General features: G+C 42.1%; 1 protein-coding gene across 2 annotated transcripts; it reads right to left on the reverse strand.

The window, feature by feature from the left end:
* Positions 1–1,957: 1,957 nt before the first annotated feature.
* Positions 1,958–16,490, reverse strand: LOC126395747 (3-hydroxy-3-methylglutaryl-coenzyme A reductase-like). 2 transcript variants are annotated; one of them, XM_050053445.1, is made up of 19 exons: positions 16,372–16,490; positions 15,618–15,821; positions 15,406–15,517; positions 15,210–15,297; positions 13,754–13,838; positions 13,526–13,631; positions 13,277–13,383; positions 13,071–13,190; positions 12,827–12,960; positions 12,446–12,732; positions 12,171–12,319; positions 9,657–9,851; positions 9,359–9,517; positions 9,115–9,272; positions 8,418–8,523; positions 8,137–8,307; positions 7,839–7,979; positions 6,264–6,422; positions 1,958–4,647 (listed from the first exon to the last, which is right to left on the reverse strand). In XM_050053445.1, the coding sequence occupies exons 2-19, from the start codon at positions 15,777–15,779 to the stop codon at positions 4,417–4,419; spliced, it is 2,670 nt and encodes an 889-aa protein (XP_049909402.1). In that variant the 5' UTR covers positions 15,780–15,821; positions 16,372–16,490; the 3' UTR covers positions 1,958–4,416. The 2 variants fall into 2 exon arrangements, with proteins under 2 accessions (XP_049909402.1, XP_049909401.1); XM_050053444.1 differs by having other exon boundaries at positions 12,171–12,322.
* Between the last annotated feature and the right edge of the window lie 6,643 nt (positions 16,491–23,133).

Raw genomic sequence — 23,133 nt, forward strand, 5'->3', positions numbered from 1 at the left:
AAGATCAGACAGTTTTGACTTGAGCCCAGATGCCTTAGTGTTACAGGAGAGTCTAGTTCAGATGGGACGACAGGTGCCGTCAGTGCACCGATGAAATCACTAGTGAAGTGCCTCATGGCTGAGTTCCCCTTATTAGCGTCTCCTTCAGGAGCTCAAATTTGTCCTATAATAAATATATTTACTGAATGAATCAACCACAGAGGGCTAGCAGGATATTTTTACAAGTTCTAGTATTATAAAGACTTGAGATACGTTTAAATTTCAGTGTGAGCATCGCCGCCTCAACTTAGTGTTTCTGGTATTTGTTACAAGTTTTGACTCCATTTTAGGTCTTTGTGTCATGTTTCAGTCTAAATGTCGCTCATATAAGCGCAGAGTCCAGAGTTTAGTAGGATCTCCTGTTTAAATGGGTTGTTTGGATTGTTTTAAGTGGCACTGTATGAGGTAATTATCCATCCTCAGTGTATTAACTACAGTAGATGACTATTAGGGAGTGAGTTTGAAGCAGCAGACAGGAGTACCGCCACTTTAGTGGACAGCGGGTAGCAGCAAAATATATTTTAGCCACCTATCAGTTGAAGTGTACGCCATATTGAGAATATTTTCACCTCTTTACCTTGCTGTCGGGAAACTGAAGCTGTTTGACAGAAACAGGAATTTTACCTCGCAGAACACCGGAGCTGCTGGTCAACCGCTGCTCAATCAATCAGATAGTTTGTATTATTGTGTGGCTTTTAAACAGTTAGCTTGGATTCACGGATGTCACTCGATAACGCACACACATTAACCAGTCGAGGCAGAGGTAGAGCAGCAGCTCCTGTGTGCAGCTCTGGCTTTGAAGAGAGCAGAGACAACAGTTTCAGTTTCTGACAACATGGTAAAGTGGTGAAAACATTCAAAATACAGCGTACACTTAAACTAATACATTTTTTTTGGGTGGCTAAAATTTGTTTTGCTGCTTCCCCCATCCACAGCAGTACATTGCTTAGCTTCTGTAGCAGTACTGCTGTCTGCTTCTCCAAACTGTGGACACACTGGCTGTTATTTACTGTAGGCATTCACTGACTAAGTACCTCGTACAACCCCCATTTTAAAAACTCCAAACTATCCCTTTAAAGTACTTGATTTTAATAGAAACAGTGTGTGTACAGTACTTAATGATGCAGATTATTTGCTCATCCTGTTACAGCAGTGTTTGTAACTCTGGACTCAGCAGTCTTAAAGTCAACACAGGCTGAAATAAAATTACAGAACTTTTTCTGAGAGGAAGTTACACTATTTGGTTTTCATTACCGTAATTATTTCCCAGACAACACTTAATAAAGTAAAGCATCAGTATCTCTACCTGGACAGCACATCATGTTCTTTGGGTCGTATCTGACCGATCTGTAGCTGTTTCATGTCTCCACTCTCGAGCCTTTGATTTCAGAGCTAACAGCAGCACGCTGTGTGTGAAGCCAGACGACGCCAGGCTGAAGCTCTGTCACCTAAAACACACGTTTCTAATCCTAGTCCAAGTAACTGAATGTAATTAGAGAAACATTTTTGTAAATAATTTGTTCATACTAATGCTGTGGGATCAACTTACAAATGTACTGTGACAGCGTCGCACTTCTTCTGCCCTGTTTTAAAAGTGAAATAAATAAGTTTGTCCTCCAGTTTGAAGTGTTTGGAGCCGTTTGTTCACGTCACAGAAACACAGAGACATCAGCACGTAGTGTTATGCATTCAATTAAATTTAATTTAAATTAAACATAGTACAGTCTTTTCAAATGAATAGCTCAAAGGGACAGTTCACCCCAAAATCAAACCTGGACAGCCCTACAGTTAAGAGATGAGTTTTTGATTTTGGGGTGAACTGTCCCTTTACAATTAAATATTCTATCTAGAACATGCTGTGCGTAAGGCCACGACTGTGCGTCAGTGCTTTCTCAGTCATTCCACATAGACAACAGTGTACCATTAACGTTTATTAAATGAGTTAATATGGCTTTGAGTTTCCTGTTCTTCTATTCGCCTTCACACAGAACAACAACCCGCCTGTAACAATTCATCCAATCAGGTCACTTTGTGACACAAACATCTGTCGGCAGGTGCTTTTCTTTCCTTCCTGGAACCAGCAGCCACAGTGATCCTACAGTATACACAGTATATAGTAGCTCCTGAAAGCCCCACTCCACACTCTGCTACTTCCTGTTGTTCAGTGATCACACAGAGAACAGGGGTGTGGTTAGTAGCGGGACGTAATCCATTACAGAGGCAGCCAGATTACTGTTTTAGTAGCTTTCAAAGCCATAGCACAGATATTAGCAGGACGAGCGACTGCGATCTTTCCAACATGAGTTATGAAATAAAAGACTGCAGACAGCACCTAGAGGTCCCCGCACATCCACCGGCAAAAGTCAGCTGGGTCCTCCACCGGCAAATGAACGGGGAGCTACAAGTGCTCGCAGATCGGGGGATGCCAAACACTTCATCTGCACACATCGCCATGATGAAACTGTTTGGAAATTGGCAAAGTTTAACAATAGTGGCCGTACACATGCCGCCTTTTTTGCATGCTCAAATTCGTTGTTTTCAATGAGGATGCACGCTCAAACGCCGGAGCGCCTATTTTGCAGGGTACAGTCGCTGCACCCTAAGATAATGCAGCAGCGCACACCACGTCATGTGACAAGGAACAACCAATCACAGCCGACAGGATATCAGGTAAACAGGCTATGATACAGTGCTTCTTAAGGTTGCTCTTGAAAGCTGGCCAGGAAAAGACACAGAAGTAGCGACCTCGCATTTTCCAGGCGGTTAAAGACGCCGCATGTGTACGTCCCGTTAGACAGCTACTGTCGTCTTCAAATGTGAACTTTTATTACACAAACAGCGCTGTGATTAGGGTCGGGTACTTTTAACGACACCATCGTAGGTACTGCCAGTTACAGATTCATGTTAAATCAATCAGCGCCAAATTTCGGTACCTAAAAGCGCTCCTAGGTGAGAACGCCAGGAGATGGAAGAACTGCAAAGCACCTTGAAGGCCACAGAGGTTTTCCAGCTTTGGTGCACTTTGCGTTGGAGACAATGGAGCTCTGCTGAGCCGCGGGGTTCAGACAGGAAGTGGAAGCACGGTAAAGGGAAAAATGCTGGAAAGCCGGCTATAGAGCTCCGTCAGCTGCAGAGCAAACCAGAATTATCGCTTTAAAGGTTTATCTGGTCTATTTTCTTTTCTAAGGTAGAAACAGCCTCATATCACTGTTGTTTGTGATCATGATTTTTAAATTACGTAGGGTACCTCCACATATTTGTCACTTACGTCTAAACAGAGAGCACGTAGACAGAGACGCTCTGTGTCGGATCAGAAAAGTGCAGAGGAGCAAAATCACATGCTGACTGCAGCTTACTCAAAACTACTTTTTTGTTATTACAGTAAAGTACCAAGAAAATGTACTCCTGGGTAACGGACGGCACTGGACGCAAAGAGGCATCAGAGTGCACCAGCACAAGCTTCATGGATGACGTATATCCTGCAGCTTCCACTACAGTCATACGCCGTCTTCTCGTTTTAGAAACAACCTTCTTTTTTAAACGTTGAGAACTAAATTATATTTAATAAGTTGAACAGTTTGGCTCAGCAACATGATCAAGAACGACTGCGCCAAAACACACTGGAGTGAGGCTTTAACTCAGGAAGGGTTGTGCAACTGATATCCTGCAACACTGATTTAGTACGACATACATTCAGGCAGAACATTGGCATTTTAAACTCGAGCAAACATCACCAGCAAGTCTCCAGCGAGCTTTTGGCAACAGCAGAGATCTCAGACAAATCATGTCGCAGCAGTCTGAAGATCTCACTTCATGCGTTACAGATGAGAAAAGGTGACAAGAGTTAATCTGGAAGTTTTGTCTTTCCACTGTGTGTTAGGAGAAGCGATTTGCTTTTGGCCGTACGACTCTTAAAGAGGCACAGGATACTCGATCGAGACTTTGCAGCACAGAGGATTTAGCCAATCCAAACCCCCTCAATAATTCACAGCTGTCTGTAAGATCAGTGCCGACAACACAAACACGACTGCAACGATCAGCTGCAGACAAATGGCACAGATAAGGAACCTCAACATCACATGTCAACCTGAAGAGTCTGCAGTCAGTGGGGCGACACACACACACACACACACACACACACACACACACACACACACACACACACACACACACACACACACACACACACACACACACAGTGGTCTGAATATCAGATTATTAGTCTTCCACGTCTGGATGTCCCACAGCACTCCCTTCAGAAACACCTCATTAGGAGACGATTCAGTCCTCTCAGTTCTCATCGTCAAGTTTGCTTTGTTTGTTCACGTCTGGCCGACTCTGAAGACGGGCCGTCGTCATCTTCTGTAACGCAGCTGTCTACGACTTTGACGAAGGTTTTTCTGACGGGTTTATTTCACATCTGGTAGACATCGACGCGAGTGAAATATCTGACCTGTTGTGGGTCATGTGGCTTTTGACGAGATGTCCGGCAGCGAGGGCGGCCATCAGGGAGAGCTCGCCTGCCAGCACGGTGGCACAAACCACACGGGCCAGCTGCCGGGCGTTCTCTCCTGGCTGGCTGGAGCTGGTGCCCTGGACACCGAGCATCTGGAGACACAGATAGAAAACAGTGTTACTAATCTCATCAGACTTCAAGTCCAGCAGGTTTATGCTTCCTCATTCATCAGCTGTGTTAAACAGTCAGTCCCTGCAGGGTCATCACGGCCTCCTGCTCTCTAACAACAGCGTCTATCACATGTCTGAGCATCACTGATGAATTACATGCCATCTGAGTGATTGAAGCATCAGTCAAAGATTAACAGGGTATTGAGAAATCCAGACGCTATGATTTTCAGTACCGTCATAAATACAAGCACTCCTCTCGTTATCAAACTCATTGTATGTAGTGCACAGCTTGCGCCACCAGAGGTCAGTCTGCGGTCTCTACTGATGGAGCAGGCAGCTGAGCTAAAAGACGCTGCAACACAGAGTGATCCAGGAATAGTGCCCAGGCCACGGTAACTACATTAGCAGTGCGTGTGGGGTTTCGTTTTTTTTGGTGCCCAGGACTGCAAACAGCCTGCCAGCAACGACCAGGAGGGACCAGCACGTTTTCTACATCTGACTCAGTGAATTAAGGGTTTGTTTCGATCAAAATAGAGATGGTGATTGTTGGAACAGCGGATTAACTGGATGAGTAACAGGAAAAAAGTGTACAGTTGTATTTCTCAGATGTTAACATTGCATTCCCTAACATTCTGTGAGTTTCTACTGTGTCTTTTATTCGACTGAAAAAGCTAAGAGAGCTGGCAGAGAGTAGCAAACTAACTGGGCCGGGGGCCGAAACATACCGTAACATACCGTATACCCCGATGAAATTTAGGAACGGTATACAGGTATGAGAAATTAGACACCGCCCAAGCCTAGTCTGTTTGTTTTGGAGAGGAAAAGACAACTGAAGATAATCAGAAAAATAAAGGTGAGCACACATCAGCAGGAGGGCGTGTAGGCGAACGGAGTCGGAGAAACACTGATTTTTAACGTGAAACTAGGGCTGGTATAATATTGGATTTTTACTACACAATTACACCAATAGAAACAAACATAAAAATAAATACTACTACTTAAAATAATACTACCAATAATGCTATCAGTCAAAGTTTGTTTTTCCTTTGTTTATTGTGCATTTTGTCTCTTTTTTGGTGAATAAATTACACCAAAAATACGAGTGTTTGTAGTTGGAGAAAAAGCGAGAATGGAAAGACACCGAAATGATTCAAGAAGCACTGGATTTTTTTTGAAAATGACGGTTATTGTTAAAACCAGTCTACTGCGACACTCCTGCGTAAAACTGCAATATTCTGTGTTACATGTTTAAATCGCCGGGTCTGTTTATGGGATAAATCAGCTCCCGGTAAAAACCTCCTGAACAATTAACACGACAGGAATCCTAACCAGGAGAAACTGACTGCAATGACAGCATTGCTCATGAGACCCATAAAAATTAAATATTGTGCAGTTAAAGAAATCTTTTTTCCCAGCATTCCTCTGGTGTACAATCAATGGATTTATAAAATAAAGGACTAAACAGCTTGTTTGTTCTTTTCACTTAGAAAAACTTTCATTCATGTTGTGACTTTAAACTAGAGTTAATTGAAAAATACACGACCAAATAATGAATCATAACTTGTCCACTTGTGTAGAGTAAGCTCAGGTGACATTACCTGCAGACAGGCCTGCTGTGGCGGCAGGTTGGTGCCTCCTCCCACAGTGCCCAGCTCTATGGAGGGCATGGTGCAGCTGATGTACAGGTCCTCCCCGTCTGGACCAGCAGCCTCCATCTGAGTGATACAGTTGGAGCTCCCCACGGTCTGAGCTGGGTCCTGAAACAATACAGCAACATCACACAGGGGGTGAGGTGATGCAAAAATTCAGACATTTCTCCATTAAACTGATACAGAGATGCTGTATTGAGGTGATGCAGTGCACAGCATGTGCCACCAGAGGTCACTACTGTCAGAACAGGCAGCTGAGTTAAGAAAGATGGTGACGAGTGGTGGGGATAATGGGTGCGTTCTGAATCGCATACTTTTTCTTTTTACTGTTACTAGGTACTAGGAGTGGGGGGAAATAGATTTTTAGATGCATCGAGATTCTGTCTTGTCTGTCGTGGAAAACTCATAATCGATTTTAATTTTATTTTTATATTTATTTTTCAAATTAACTCCTCAACCATTCACACTATTGACGTAATTCCAACGGATTCTGAAAGCTGAGAAGGTACATTACAGTAGTGACGTCATTACCTGTGAAGGAGGGGAGGGAAGTGAGCACAGCAGGAGGAGAGTGACAGCTGACCAGGAGAGTGCAAGTTGGAGGGATTTAGCGGTGTTTTAGTGGAGTTTTCTTTGTAAATAATATTTAGTGTTGTAAACAATAGTATCTGTGGTTTTTTGAGAGCTTTTGAGTTTTTTTTATGCTGAGTTTTTGGCCGTGTTTTCACCATAGTTCGTAGTTTTGCCATCGTTTGTCTTTTTTGCAATAGTTGGTGTTTTTATAGTTCATAGATAGTTATAGTCACTTATAGTTTTGTAAATACTGGAGGAGAAATGTCGAGGAGGTCGACGAGGGACTGGAGAATCCCGTTGAGATTTGTGGACGAGGAGGATGGACTGGTGGAGTGTATCATCTCAACCACAGTAAGTAACAGAGTTTGTATGCACTATGTATTCCCAGTTTTATTGCAACAATGTTTTTCAATATCTAGTGTAAATTTTCTTACTGGCTCGTTTTATAATCGAGAATCGTTTTATAATCGAAATCGTTGCCCCCAGAATCGGAACTGAATTGAATCGGGAGGTACCTACATCTACATCTACTAGGTACTGCAGCTGCTCTTCAAAAATTATGCACCGCTGCATGCAGTATGCACACAATCGGGACTTGCATTATACCCTGAACTTTGTCCCCCTTGCTGTTATATCCGTTACCATGGAGACTAAACAAACTCCACGTACTGAGCTCGCCAGAGACGGAGATCAAGCTGGAGAGATCTGCAGCTGACTTCTACTTTGTAATGTGTGTTTAACTTTATAGTTATAACGGCACAGATATAGTTATACACAGTTACTTTTAATACTTATGTCCTGTTGTTACTTGTGACATTAACTTAAACGCCTGGCAGCAACATCAGAGAGACAGCAGGGACATACTGCATGTTTCACATCTGAATGAAATAAGGATTTATTCCGCACAGTGTTTGTAAAATGCAGACTTAAAAACACTGAGTGATCATTTACCTGTCCACAGGCGATGTAGATGGCTGCTACAATGTTGGCAGCATGAGCATTGAAGCCCCCGATACTGCCGGCCATGGCCGAGCCCACCAGGTTCTTGTTGACGTTCAGCTCCACCAGAGAAGTCGTGCTGCTCTTCAGCACCTAGGGACACATTCATGGGTGGTTGTAGTGAGAAATGAAGGATTTAATTAAATAATCTGTGAGCTGATGCCTGATACAGGACTGGTTTTAGCGAGCAAAGAGGTAAATCCACTGTTACAACTTCAATACAGAGGAGTTTAGTTTTAGTTGTCTTTACCTCTCTGACCACCTTGGCAGGGATGGTGGCCTCACACACAGCAGACTTCCCCCGGCCCAAGATCCAGTTAATGGCAGCGGACTTCTTATCAGTGCAATAGTTGCCACTGACCGACAGCACCTCCACATCTGGATGCTGCTGCTTGAGTCTCTGCAGCGCCTGCTCAGTCCCCTGAGGAGAAACAGCACACACAAACACTTGTCAGTATCTACAGCTCTGCAGATACAAGGCAAGAGCAAAAATTGCATTTAAATCGACTGCTGTGCAACATTTGGTCGTACCTTGGAGAGCATGTTCATGCCCATGGCGTCTCCTGTCTGAGACTGGAAGCGAATGTACAAGTTCCTCCCGGCTAAGCCCACCAGCAGCTTCTCCAGACGAGCAAACCTGCAGAGAGCAAAAGTTCATTCATGATCTGCACCTCCTCCAAAACTATGATAACATTTTACAGACATCACCATGATGTCACACTAACAACAACAATCATTAACGGGCTGACAACTGACTGTTGAGAGATGTGAAATCTGCAATCTTGTTTATTTCTGTTGTCGTTTTCAGCCGTAACTGTAGAGTTTTAAAAGAGAGTTTCACACAAGTGTTCGACCTATCTGACATTTCTGTGCTTATTTTATTTGCTGTGCTGCTTCGCTATCGTCTTTGATAAAACTAATCTACTGGCACAGAAACTAAGCAACGTGCTGCTTGTGGAAGGGTGCCGCAGCAAAACATATTTTAGTCAGCTACAAAAATCTAGACCAGTCACAGTGAACACTAGGCTGGGGTTTTGTGAAATAAATGCAGTTGCTGAATATGACTGTACTTAGAGCAGGCCTCTTCTCAACTGGTTCACGATGAAAGCGTACAGGAGTCAAGTGGACTGTAACTATTTTGTGTGCGGTTAGATCCACAACCGAAACGACCACTGTCCTGTTTTTGGCTGAGTAAGTGAGTGCTTTGTGCCACAGCGTTTCCACCGACCTGCTGGTCATGTCAAAGGCCTCTTTGATGATGCTGAATCCGTCCGAGGTCTCCAGCCAGACTTTGACCTCTGCCGCCCGACAAGCTGAGGGCAGCCTCACCACAGGACCCCTGGTCATGCTGTCAGCGAGGATCCTGCTGCGGCAACCCCCGCTCAGCTGGACAGGAAGAGAGAGCAGAGTCAGAACAACACGTATATACACACACAGTAAACAACAGCTACAGCCAGACATCCCTCACTTACAGAAAGCGCCCTGCATCCTCTGTTAGTGCTGGCTACCAGGCAGCCCTCCGTGGTCGCTAAGGGAATGTAAAACTGCTTCTCATCCAACAGGAGAGGACCAGCCACTCCTACTGGCACCGGCATGTAGCCGATGACATTCTCACAGCAAGTGCCCATCACCTACAGGGCAACAACACAGACTCAATAAACATAACGCAGCAGCTGCAACATGAACACAAACATTTATCTGTTGAAAATATAAGAAAATCAATGTAGATCAGACGCCACAGAATGTGAAAGAGGTTCATGCTGCCGATACCTTAGTGTAGTCGTAGTCCTTATAAGGCAGAGACGCCAAAGCGGAGACAACAGGCAGTTTGGGTGACAGCATTTCCCTCCTGATGGCCACGCCCCTCTCCGGACTCTCCAGGACAGATTCCAGTTTATAGTTCAGGATGTTACGTGAGGTCACCAGGTTCATCACCTCTTCATTGCTCAGACAACGGGCGCCCCTCTGGAAAGCAATGCAAGCAGACTGGTGAGTTCTCAAACCGCCAGACTTTCAGACAACTTTTTAAGTCCTTCTTCACGCATTATTTTTTTATTTAAGGACAAAGCAAATAATTCATTTCCAAATTTAAATACTTATCAAACATCAGTTAATGGTGTGATCGTGTCTCTTTTTAGTGAGGGGTTACTTATCACACTTTTTAGGCATAACTGTATAAAATCCTCAACAAAACATTTGAAAGAAGCACAGGGAAACGACGCCAGCTGGACCTCAAGTTTCACTTTCACCACTCTACCTGATGAGCTCTAAATATTAGGGATGCACCAACTGTGAAATTCTGAGCACAAATGAGCACAAATTCAGTCATACCAACTTTTGTGACCACCTGAAAAATAACCGTCTTTCACACGAAAATAGGCCTGTTGCGATATGCGATAAGTCGAGTGACTGCACGGTAAATTTAAAGGGAGGCGCTAACTTTTCCGGGCGCGATTAATTGCCATATTCATGCGTGTTTGTTTTCCTCGTCTCTCTCCACCAAAGAGACGGAACGACAAGAGCGTTCCCTGCCGTGCATCGTCTGGCAGCCAGGTGAGTTGGTTCATTAGCGTAATGAACGGAGGGAAAGCTCTAGTTGGTTCATTAGCGTAATGAACGGAGGGAAAGCTCTTGTCATCAAGTGTTTTTGTCTCTGTGGGGGGGCGGGGCTATGGGCTACACACACACACACACACACACACACACACACACACACACACACACACACAGTGTGATCTTCATGAGGGGGAGACGAGGCGGAGAAAAAAAACCAGCTGAATGTAAGAGAAAGACATGGAACTTGTTCCTAAACCAAATGCCACGGCCCCTGTGTGGGAGTGTTTGGGATTTAAACCAAATGACAGAGGGGAGCCCAGTAATGTGGACGAGCCGGTGTGCCGGGTTTGTTCTAAAACCATCAACAAAAAGAGCGAATACGACCAACTTACCTGCACACCTGAGAGTGAGAGACTGACAGACTATTATTTGTATTTCTAAGGTCTTTATTTATTTATTTATTTTAGATATTTATATATTTTTTTTTTTGCATTCCTAAATATTCTTGTTAAAGAAATGTTAATTTTTCTTTTAAAGGGTGAACTCTTGTTAAAGAAATGTTAATTTTTCTTTTAAAGGGTGAACTTGCATCATTATGCCTTTATTATCATTATATAAGTTTAAAAAATGGTCTAAAAACAGCAAAATTACAACAATAATAAAAATGGTCTTAAAAGCACAATATTACGCAATAACTTCTGACGCAATTAATCACCCAGGAAAATTTGTTATTGTGACAGGCCTACATGAAAAACTACTTTTTAAAATAACTGCTTCAATATACATCGCATTTCTCTCTCTAATAATATTTATTATATATTTTTTATCTTATATTACTGTGAAAACAAAACAAATTTCTCCTTCAAATAGCTGAATTTCTTCAAGTTTCTCTCCAAAACTACATTTTACAAGATTACCATAAACACATCATGAAAACATTATAACTAAACATCGACCAATACTTTGTTTTACTGAACAGAGCTTGAACGCATCATAATGTGACTCAATGCAACCTCCATTAGCAAATAGTTTCAGCCACCAGCTGATAGTGAGTTTACTAAGTCTTTGTCCTGACGGCGTCCCGGGGAAGATCTCTGATTGTCCCAAACATGTTTTGTGACACAACAGAAAAGCATCTGCCATCGGTCAAGATCATCTTATCTGCAGATAGGTCGATGGCAGACAACAAGCCGAATACCGCCTGATACTAGGGCTGCAATGGTATGAGGTTTTCACGGTATGATAACAGTCGCAGGCAATATCGCTGTTTCACGGTATTCAAGAATCTGTATTGTCAGTCAAAATGACCCATAAAGGAGTTAAAACGGAGGTGTTATTTTGGGTTAAACCAAACATATTATCACTATATTTGAAACTACACAAACACTTTTTAATGGAAGTATGTGTTATAAGTCTCCCTTTTGAAAATAACTAAAATTAAGTTGAGATTTTCTGTCCAGTTTCATTTCTTTCCCCTCAATATCACAGATAAGCAAATGCACATGGTACAATAACCATCAGCGTTTATATCACAGTATACGTTGAGACTGGTGAACCGTTCCAACACTTGTCAATACCACTGTTCAGCTGATAAATCGGTGCACCCCTTCAAACTATACGGCAGCATTATGTGGTTCATTTGAAGGACTTTTAAAACTTTTTAAACACCTTGTGCAAACCCTGTAAAGAGATCTTCTGTAAGGATTTCCATCTGCTCTGGCAGCTTACCTGAGGATCTGAGAGGATGGCCATGCATTCTTCCAGCGACCGCACCTCTGAGTTACTTTGAGGAACATGAGGTGTCGGAGCAAAAGAGTCCCCAAAGTGTGGAACACAGGGGCCGTTCTCCACCGGGGCTGCTGGAGGCTGTGTTGCTTCTGCTGTGGAGGAAACAGGAGAGACAAAAGTCACGCTACACAACAAGACAGTTACATCAGAGTTTTTGTTTTTCCGTCTGTGAGTTCCGACGTTACAAAGCTAGCAGGACCAATTATAATCCTCACTCTTCTCTCTGAACGCTGTGTCAGCCTCGGGGGAAAGTTGAGAGTCTGAGACAGCTGGTGAAGCACGGCTGGTTGCTAAGGTAACGTTCATGGCCGTGTGGGGTTTCAGGGCTGGGAAGTCTCTCCTGCAGCAGTCTCCTGCATACCTCGGCTTCTGGGTCGTGGGAGAGCTGATAATGGGACTCATGAGAGACAGGGAGGACTCGGCTTCCGTTTGCTCAAAGAAGACGTACTTCACAGCGAGCAGCAGGGCGAGACCGAGAGTTATCACCTGCTCCAGGTCCATACTGTTGGGAGGTGAGGGGAAGTCATGCATCAGTGAGTTAATGCACAGGAGTCAATAACAGACAAATGTATTTATGGACTGAGCGGTGCGTTTACCTGGTGAGCTTCAAAGGCCACACAGTGCCACCAGAGTCCGGTCTCTTCGCTATTGGCCCCTCCGCCGAGCGGTTATGACCAGGAAGCTCAGCTGCTAGTCGAGTGTGAGCATGAACCAAGGCCAGGCCCAGAGACTGAGGACAACATCATGTAATAGATATCTCAGTTAGATCGTTACAAGCTTCATTAGTCTTATTTCAAAAGGGTCCACATTTTAAAACTGTTTTTTTTTACAGCTTCTCACCATGATGATTTTAACCCTCTGGGTCACAGGGTTGGGCTTGTTGTCCTCTTCTTCAGCCAGCACACGGGCAAAGTGGCTCAGCTGCCAGATCGGACGGCCCTCACGACTTTCCCTGGAGAGCTATACACACAGACATGCAGCATGAGCGTGCAGAGAATTCATTTTAGACTGTAAATCTCCCACACATTACATATCATATTCCTTACCTCCAGGACCAGGGACACACATGCAGGGAAGAAGGTCATGAAGACAAAGTAATTGGCGAGGACAGACATACAGCCAAAACAACACATGATCTCTAACTGAGGCACACCTGGAAAGCAATCAAAAATAGTAATAATTTAATTTTCCGCTCAATTCGACACCATCACAGAACATTTAATGTATTAATATGAGAGGGTAAGGGTACATAGCTGTCACCATTTTGGAGGAAAACGGTTATGACTGTTTCTCACCTGACATTGTGCCAATCCCAATGACCAGACACTCCACCAGAGCATCCAGAGTAAAGGTGGGACCCAGGATGGCCATGCCCTGGGAGATGTTCTCCCTCACCTCCTCCTATACACAACACACGGACGACAGCACACAGTCATTAACACCCCAACAACATCCTGTGAATCAACAGATCTTATTTCAGTCACAGCTCACACGTACACCAAAACAAGTTGTGTGTGGCATACCTGAGAGTTTGAGCTGAGTGCAAATTTGGCCAATGCACAGGCTTTGGACAGGTCAATGAGCAGGAGGAAGAACGGCAGGGCTTCACTGCAGGGGGAAGAGACAAATTTTATTTCACTGCAGAGGTCTGACTACATTGTTGAGAAGCCAAAGAGTTCAACAAGTGACAGTGGCAGTCTTGTGAGTCAAAGTGTCCTCTGTCACAATGTTAGAGTTCTATCTAGTGGTGTTTTGTTATATCACCACTGAATAAAAAGACTCATGATTATCTGACAGAGCTGCACACCTCTGATTTTAGCATCATGTCTCTTTAAAATACACATTGATTGATTGAGAGATCTGCAGTAAGTTTTAACCTGAATCTGTAATCTTTACTCCCAGCTGCCAAGAACTGACCACCGACTTGAATGCAAATCATTTTATCCGTTTTATCTCACTGCTATACTACTTATCTTTTGTTCTCCTACTGTATCCACACTGTGGTAACTGAGGTAAAGCCTAGTTCACATTACATGATTTTCACCGCGACTTTGACGTCGCAGAGGATCTTGAGAGCCACCTTGGGTCGGAGGTGAGTCGGCAGATAGTCTGCCACGACGAGCCCTCATGTGTGAACAAGCCTACGAGCAAGTCGCCCCCTCGTCTGCGACTGGGACTGGATATCTGGCATGCTAGAAAACTGGAGAAGTCTGACACGACTGACAAAGAGCATCAGCCAATGAGAGGCGGGATACGTCCCACATCAGCATGCAGGAGGACGGAGGAAATGTGAGGAGGACAAGCCGCAGGGCTGCCAGGTCTGCTTATTAGCCGCGACTTTGGGCTTGTTTTTTTGTAAAGTCGCTTACAAATATTGGTAGTCGCAGGTTGCGGTTTTTTTGGGCTTAAAGCAGAGTTGCTTATTTGGGCTTGCTCTCTAAATGTCACCTTTCTCTATATATATATCTCCATCACTTCTTTTGGGCTTGTTTCCATAGCCCTGGTTGCTTGTTTCTCTCCCAAGATCTGGCAACACTGACAAGCAACAACAACAATGGCGGCGTCCACAGGATCACGGGGAGCGTGTTGTGTTTGGACCCAGGCCTTGGAGGCAGATCTGATTCAACACTGGGAAGAATATCCATGCCTTTACGATGTGTCGTCTCCAAGTTAAAAAACGTAGTTTGGTGATGTCACCACTCGGTGGAGAAATCTTGTGGTGTGCACACACAGGTCGTAACGCAATTGGTGATACTCCCGCTGACAGAAACCCATGTCACCAAGTATGAACACTGAAAAGATTACGATAGTCTCTGCGACGCAAAATCAGGGTGAAAATCGTGTAATGTGAACTAGGCTTAAGTTGACAGGACAAGACAATTAACCTTAACCACAAACTGATAGACTCCAACAGCTAGTTTAAACTGGTAACAAGTCAATGACATGTCTACTGAAAAACTGTGCATGTGGAACACTTACTTTAGACCTGTTAGCTCTTTCCCAAAGAAGTGGATGACCACTGTACTGAAGACAAAGCTGGAAAACACTGTGAACAACCCTGCAATACCTGTAGGAAGACAGAATGTTGCCAATGTAAATATATAGTAAAGGGGTGATACATGAAGCTGTAGCCATTACATTCCCACACTGAACAAGCCCATCCTATTATACTGACCCAGTATATATTTGGACCCCAGTTGTCGCAGATTCTTGAACTGGAAATAGATATAAACGATGGCCATGCAGCGTGTGATTGTTAGGATGATTATGTCACTGCTGTGAATTTTCTGTAAAAGAAAAAACAAGCACAGCCACATATTCTTGTTAGCACGTCTTGAGCATCACCTACTGTGCAAGAATGAGCTGCCACACCCACACCACACTCACCTCCTCGACTTTGGGGCACTCGTTCCAGGTGCATATCTGGTTGCTGGTTGCCAGGTTGTTCATAGACACCAGGCAGACGGTGAGAGCGAGGGTGCCCACTATTACCTCCCATGGGTGGGAGGCCACCAGCAGGCCATGGAGCCTGAACAGCCGTGCCAACATGGTCTCAGGGTGCCTTCCTGCTACCTAAGGTCACAGCCTAGCCTGGTTAAAAAGAAGCATGTCAAGTCATTCCCAATCAAAGAGACAGCACGCGACATTAATTTACAATTTTATGAGAGACATGTTGCCACAAATTGTCGCTGCTATGTAATAAACAGGCGATAATGGCAAACCAAAGCCTGACTGCTGTCTATGTGGTTAGCTTACAGCTGTTAGTACCACAACATAGCCTCTGCTTGGTGGCTAGCTACCGTGAATGTTAAACTTCAAAATAACGATTAAGTTATTAAATATGTCGACTCGCTCACTCACTCTTTAATATGTATAAAGCCAGGTAATATCCGCTACTGAAACGCAGGTGGGAGTCGCAGCTAACAGTTGTAAGCTATCAGTTTCTGTTTTCGTTGTTAGCATTAGCTACATGTTAGCCGTTACCCACAGACGTTAAAGTTAGCATCGGTTAGCATTAGCTACATTAGCTGTCACACCCGGACTAACTGAAACAGCCGAGCACCAAGGTCACCTCGTCCTTCCGCATTTTATGAACACTCCAACTGATACCGAACAATAAAACCGTCTTAAATTCACCTACTTTTAAATGTAAGCTTCTCCGGGGTCAGAGAGTTCGTCCCGTCATGACAAGGTCCCTTTCACAGATCGCTTAGCTAGCTAACTTCATCCTGACGCAACGACACTAACAAGGCGATGCGGAAATGCTGACGTCACGATAGCGTCACTTGATAGTGCGTCACGGGGCGTGGTCAGAGAGGAAGCAGTGGCGACGTCCTGAGCTGTCTCATGTTTTCTGGTGAGAGAAAGCATGGGAAAAGTTATAATAACTACAGTTTAAATACAAGTTTACATAAAATGTATCTGATAAAGTTTATGTCAGAAAGATTCAAGCTGAATATTGATCATAAGTGTGATTTCTGTGGACCGAAAAGAGTATTTCTCAGTTATTTCACTGTAAATGCACCAAAATATTTTGGATGGATGTGGCCAATTTTCTAAAAAGGAAACTAAATATACATTTTAAAATTAAAATGTTTAAATGTTAAAATGTGTAAAAACACGATTGAAAACATGTTTATAATACAACTTTTTATTATGTTTGGATAATTCCATATTCATGAGAAAGCCAGAAACCAAACAGACTTTCCTGCACTTTATTAATGAATTTCAACAATACAGCACTATCTTATCTAATGTTAAGAATAAAAAAAGATGTATCAAATAATTATTATATGATGCATATTACACAAACTCTGACATTATGAAATGCAAATGTAATTAATAATAATAATAACAATAATAATAATTGTGATTTATAACAATAATCATAATTTTTAAATTATTATTTGTTCTTTTTTATTTTTGTCTTCTTATTTTGTGTTTTCTGTTGTCTTTATGTATTTGTTTTACTTTTGCACAAGAAAAAAGTTATCAAAGAAAGTTGAATGTGAAGAAACTCAGAGAGAAAAATAATGACATTACACTTTAAAAACATTTATTTTTAATGTGATTTTATCAGGCTATGGATATATAATTAAAAATGTACAATAATACAATATATATTGTTTTGATTAGTTGTTTTTAGTTTAGTTTTCTGTTGTCTATGTATCTGTTTGTACATTTGTAAATTAACTTTTACATAAGAAAAGAAAGTAAAAAAGGTGAAGATGAAGAAACTCAGAAAGAAAAAATGACATTACAGTTTTCAAAACTTATTTATTTTCAATGCGTTTTTATAGACTATAGATATACAATGTTATATACATATTAGGGATGCAAGATATCGTATTTTTTTGCTGATATCCGATATGCTGTTATATAACAAGTTATTTGGCTGATAACTGATACTGATATTGATATATCCACTTTTTCCCCCTCCTAATTTCATTAATCATCAAGTCTCTCCTGTAGTGGAATAAACATTATATTATACATACTCTTATCGTGACGGCCCACCAGCAGATGGAGACATGAAATAAAATACTTTTCAATGTATGTGATATTTATTCAATGTGTAAAATAAGATAAAGCATGCTGGCTGATTCTGATCGTTCATTTCAAAGCCAGTATCGGCCGATCCCAAGGAAATGCTGATATTATTGTGCATCCCTAATATATATGTATACAATAATATATTTTGGGAAAGTTCATAGGTTACAGATTACTAAAAAATACTTTGACTCTCTGAGGAGTCAGACAGGTCGCAGTACTTTTTCAATAGAGCTAAATGAATGGAAAATAAAAGAATGAATGAATGAATGGATGGATAATACAATAACAGTTATTTGTAATTTAATTACATCATTTTGTTACATGTCACTAGTCAGTCCCCAACACTGACCACAAATATAACATTATTTTATTTTTCATTATATTTCCTGGACTATTCTATGTCTCAGACGTATTTAATGAACATTGTTGATGGAGCCTGAGATCTAGGATTTTCATTTTGCCATCAACTGCTCCTCTGTAATTCATGTGCATCTGACACTAAAATATGAATACTTGATGTCATTATTATACATTATCTTGGATATCAAACTAACATCAAAACCTAGGGGGTTTGAAGTTCAAGTCATTCGCAATCACAAGTGACGACAATCTAGTTTTAAGACTTTAATTTATTTGTTCACGTTGTGGTCACATGGTTCATGTGGGATGTGGGTGGTTGAATAATCAGAATCATCTCTATTATTTATTTGTTTACACACATACAGTGAATTTGGGTTTAAATTGCTCTCAATGTACAAAAGCACAGTTCAGTAACAGACAGATTCTCCATCCAGTGAATATCAACAAGCCTGTGCAGGACGAACTTTCATATTTGAGGCCTATGCAAACTACACCTGTTTGTTTCACTGTGCAGTCATCAAGCTACTCTGCACTCCTCATGGCGTGTTGACATTTGATTCTTATCTCAGTTCAGTTTAATCAAATGAAACGTGTCCCTTCATTGTAAATAGGAAATAGATAACGCTGGCTATATGGCTCCAAAGTTCAGACTTTTACAGTGTCACACAGTTCCTCGGGGAAACACACAAAGCAGTAGTTGGACTTCTCCAATAAAACACACCTTACACATAATGGTTTCACCCACACGCAGTGGTTCAAAGGTAAACTAGGTCTTAAGAGCCACATGGCCGCAGGTAACCTGTGGCTCCCTGTGGCTTTGACAAAAAATTACATGGACATGACTTTTTTTTTAACATCTTAATCACAATTTTTCAGTGTTAGTGTTGTAGGCCTAAAGAAATCCCTTCATTCTCCATATGTAAAAATTTGAAGCCTACCTACCAAGTAAAAAACATGTTTTAACATTCCATCTAAATCTTCCTGGCACCTTTTCCTTGAAACTTTGCCAAACCTTGACAGCAGTAGCTCGTCTTGAGTCTCCCTAGCTGGTTAGCTATGGGTGCTAAATCCAAAAAAGTAAAGGCCTCATAATAAAATACAGAGTTTAGTAGTGCATGGACAGATTTGTTCGCTTTCACTGCCAGCTCTGCAGAGTTAAAGTAGTAAATGATCATAAATAATGTCCTGCAGTCACCTTGTGGTAAAACAGATTAATGAATGCTCATTTAGACTATTAGTATAGACTAATTTAGACGTAACAGGCTATGTTACCTTCAAATATGTTTCTGTTTTTGGTCAAAAATGACAAGTAAAGGTTGCTGACTCTTTTGTTAGGGGAACGTAAGAGTTTGAAGCAGCTCAGCATGTGTGGTGAGGACTAAACTCAGTGACAGTAGAATCTGTAAAGTATGATCCTGGTGATGTAACAACGACATGGAAGCTATTCATACACACAGTATTTATTCTTTGCTGATAAAACATGGCAGTAACTACCAGTGCACTGACTTTAAATAGTCTTCAGGTAGTAAGGCGCCACTAGGGGTCCCCTTGGAGTCTGCAGGTGCTCTGCTCCGTTCTTACTGTGGTGGCTTGAAAGATGAAGTCACAGAGAGCAAGTTGTCTTTTGGAGTTCTATCGCAAATGAACATGAAGTTTCATGCGTCATAACATCACATCCATTATTCTCACCCATGTTTTTACCTAGTATTTCACAATATATCTTAAAAATATAGATATGACTGTGTGTGTGGTCGTGAAAAATGATGTGATGAGCTTATGCTAGTGTGCCTTGGTGCATATGTACATATTCATATTGCTCCAACAAAGTCTCACCGTGTAACCAACACATTCTCACTCCGACTTCGTCACATGTTGACGTTTGGTCATGGACTTTCCACGTCCAGATTCGACGCCCAAGGTACCCTCGGTGTGTTGGTTGTTGCTGTGTAAACATCAGCCTGTTACATGCATTGTGTTCTTTCGAAATACACTTCTGTTTTCACCGGAAATTTAAAAATTCTATCAAAGTAAAAGCACTACGTCGGTACAACATTGCAAATTGATGTTTGTTTTCCCTCAACAACAAACACGTGGTTGGGTTTAGGAAAAACGACCAGGGTTTGGCTTTAGAATCGTACGGGACACAAACACCGTTCTCTCAGGTGAAAGTTGGTNCGGAAATTTAAAAATTCTATCAAAATAAAAGCACTACGTCGGTACAACATTGCAAATTGATGCTTGTTTTCCCTCAACAACAAACACATGTGGTTGGGTTTAGGAAAAACGACCAGGGTTTGGCTTTAGAATCGTACGGGACACAAACACCGTTCTCTCAGGTGAAAGTTGGTGGTTGTTGGACCCATCTACCACCCCTCCTGCCCACTCCAGTTGGACTTTTGCCACCTTAACTTTCGTCCTTGTCCTGCTGCATTTCCCCCTGACGCCACCAGGTGCCAGTAAACTATAATGACAAAAGTGCGCATATCATGCCAATGTTAAAGGATGCCTTTTTTTGACACTGCAAGTCACTGCCCAAGCGCCGGATTTCGGCGACTTTGGAGTGAGACCAGGCTCAATATTCAGTGATTATTTGTACATGAAGTTACATGCATCATAATATAATAATATCCCTTATTCTCAACCTTGTTTTTACCTAGTATTTATTTACATATATCTTTAAAACATAGTTATAAATGTGTGTGCTGTCGTGAGAATGATGTGATGAAGTTGTGTGAGTGTGTGTTGGTGCATGAGTACATATTCATGTGCTGCTGACTGGATTGCTCTGACAAAGTTTGTTGTATAACACACATTGAGAATAAAGGATCTGTCTGTCTGTCTGTCTATCCCTTCACTGTTTCATCCGCCGCTTCACAACCTTACATTTGTCTGTCTGTCCGTCTGCTGAGAACAAAACGTTGAAAGCTGGAATCTAAAACTAAGCTTCTAATAACAGCGTCTGTAAAACAGCAGCTAAACACTTTCACACAGGAAGCAGAGAAGACAAGGCAGTAATCATAAATAATTAAGGGTATAAACTGCCATAACACTAATATATGACTAAATTATACCTCCTGTTTTATCTTTACACCATCTGCTTTGTCTACTTTCCTGGTTCCTCACCTGTTGAGTTTGTGTTAGGAATCCTTCTGTGTTCATTGTTCAGGAGGTTTGTATCAGGAGCTGAATTATCCACAGAGTCTCTTTCTCTCCAAAACAAACACACCAGGTGATTTAAACTAGTAAAAACACTGAATAAACCACTTTCATGTTACAAATCTGGGTTTCTCTGATGTTATTTGGCATGTTGGAGACAAGCTGCTACAAACACCTGCTAATCTGTGCTCACCTTTTTTCTCTGATAACTTGAGATCCAGACGTTTAGGAGGTTTTTACCAAGAACTGAATTATCCACAGAGGTCTCCATCTCTTCACAACAAATGGACGAATGAAGAGATTAAAACTGGTGAAAACACTTAATAGAGCAGTTTCATGTTGTAAAAAAATCAGTGTTTTTCGCCCCGGTTTCACTCTGGAGTCATCAAAAACTGGCGCTTGGTCAGTGACTTCTGGCATCAGACAACAAAAGCTGTCCTTTCACGTCCGCATGATACGCAGTTGGTCGCCATTATTGTTTAACAGTGCTTGTCTGCATCAGGGGGAAACGTGTTGGGACAACAACGAAAGTTAAGGCAGCAGAAGTCCGAGTAGGGTGGGTGGGTCCAGCAGCCACCGACTTTCACCAGGGAGGCCGGTGTTTGCTTTCCGTAAGAATGTAAAGCCAACCACGTGCCTGTTGACAAAAGGTAACCACGTGCGTTTGTTGTTGAGGGAAAGAAATGTCAATTCACAGTGTTGTACCGACATAGTGCTTTTATTTTGAAAGAGACTGTATGCAAACTGTACATTTCCGGGGAAAATTGAAGTGTATTTTGAAAGAAGACGATACATGTAACAGGCTGAAGTTGACACGGTGTCCCAGAACGTCAACAACCAACACACCCAGGGTACCTTGGACGTCGTATCTGGATGTGAAAAGTCCATGACCAAACGTTGATATGTGACGAGGTCGGAGTGAGAATGTGTTGGTTTCCAAAACTGCCCGTTGCGAAGGGGCTGCTAACTACAGTGGCAGAACCAGCCTTTGGTTTGTCTGTTCTGGGCTACTGTAGAAACATGGCAGTGCAACACACACACACACGCACACGCACACACAGTTTAAAAGAATTAAAATAAAGCAAACATCAGGGGAAAATGATCCAAAGATATAATGCTAACAGTCAAATTTGCACACACTATGTTCTTTTGTTTGTTTATTATTATTGTTTATCTAAATTGTTTATTTGCTTTCTCATTACCTTTTTTTTTCTTTCATTTGTAATAAATGCAATAAATTCAATAATTAATAATTATGGTGGTGGGGGCACCAGGGGAAGCTTACCTTGGGGCCCCAATGTGCCAGGTCCGGCCCTGTACTGTTGCGTTACTTAAGTCTTTTTGTACAGTGCACTCTTTGTATTGGCACTCCTTTAATTTTTATTGCAACTGCTGCACAGCAATTTACCTCGTGATTAGTAAGGTTATATTTTATCATAGGCTACCTCTCTGAGCTGACCTTTGGAGCCAGAAGAACCTGTTTAACCCTGTGATTCACCTCCCCTGCCTCATTCCTGTTCATTTTAAATGCCACTTAGGTCAAATATTTTAGTTGATTTCTTTTTAAAAAATGTGTTATTGATGATTAATGCCTTTCAGTTTACACACCCAGCACAATGAATGGGTGAAGACATCTCCTCTGTATCAGATCAACAGGTTTTGCCTCCTCCTCATCCTCAGAGGCCCAGTCTCACCTGACTGACTGACTGACTGCATTTCCACAGGCACAAAAAGATTCTTGAGATTCTCTGAGCTTCAGTGTCACAGTTTGCTTTAACCTTTACAGTCCTCTCTGTCTTCCTTTAGTGAGTTCAGGTGACTCCAGCCACGAGGT

This window comes from Epinephelus moara, chromosome 9 (assembly GCF_006386435.1).
Source record: "Epinephelus moara isolate mb chromosome 9, YSFRI_EMoa_1.0, whole genome shotgun sequence".
Classification (NCBI taxonomy): Eukaryota; Metazoa; Chordata; class Actinopteri; order Perciformes; family Serranidae; genus Epinephelus; species Epinephelus moara.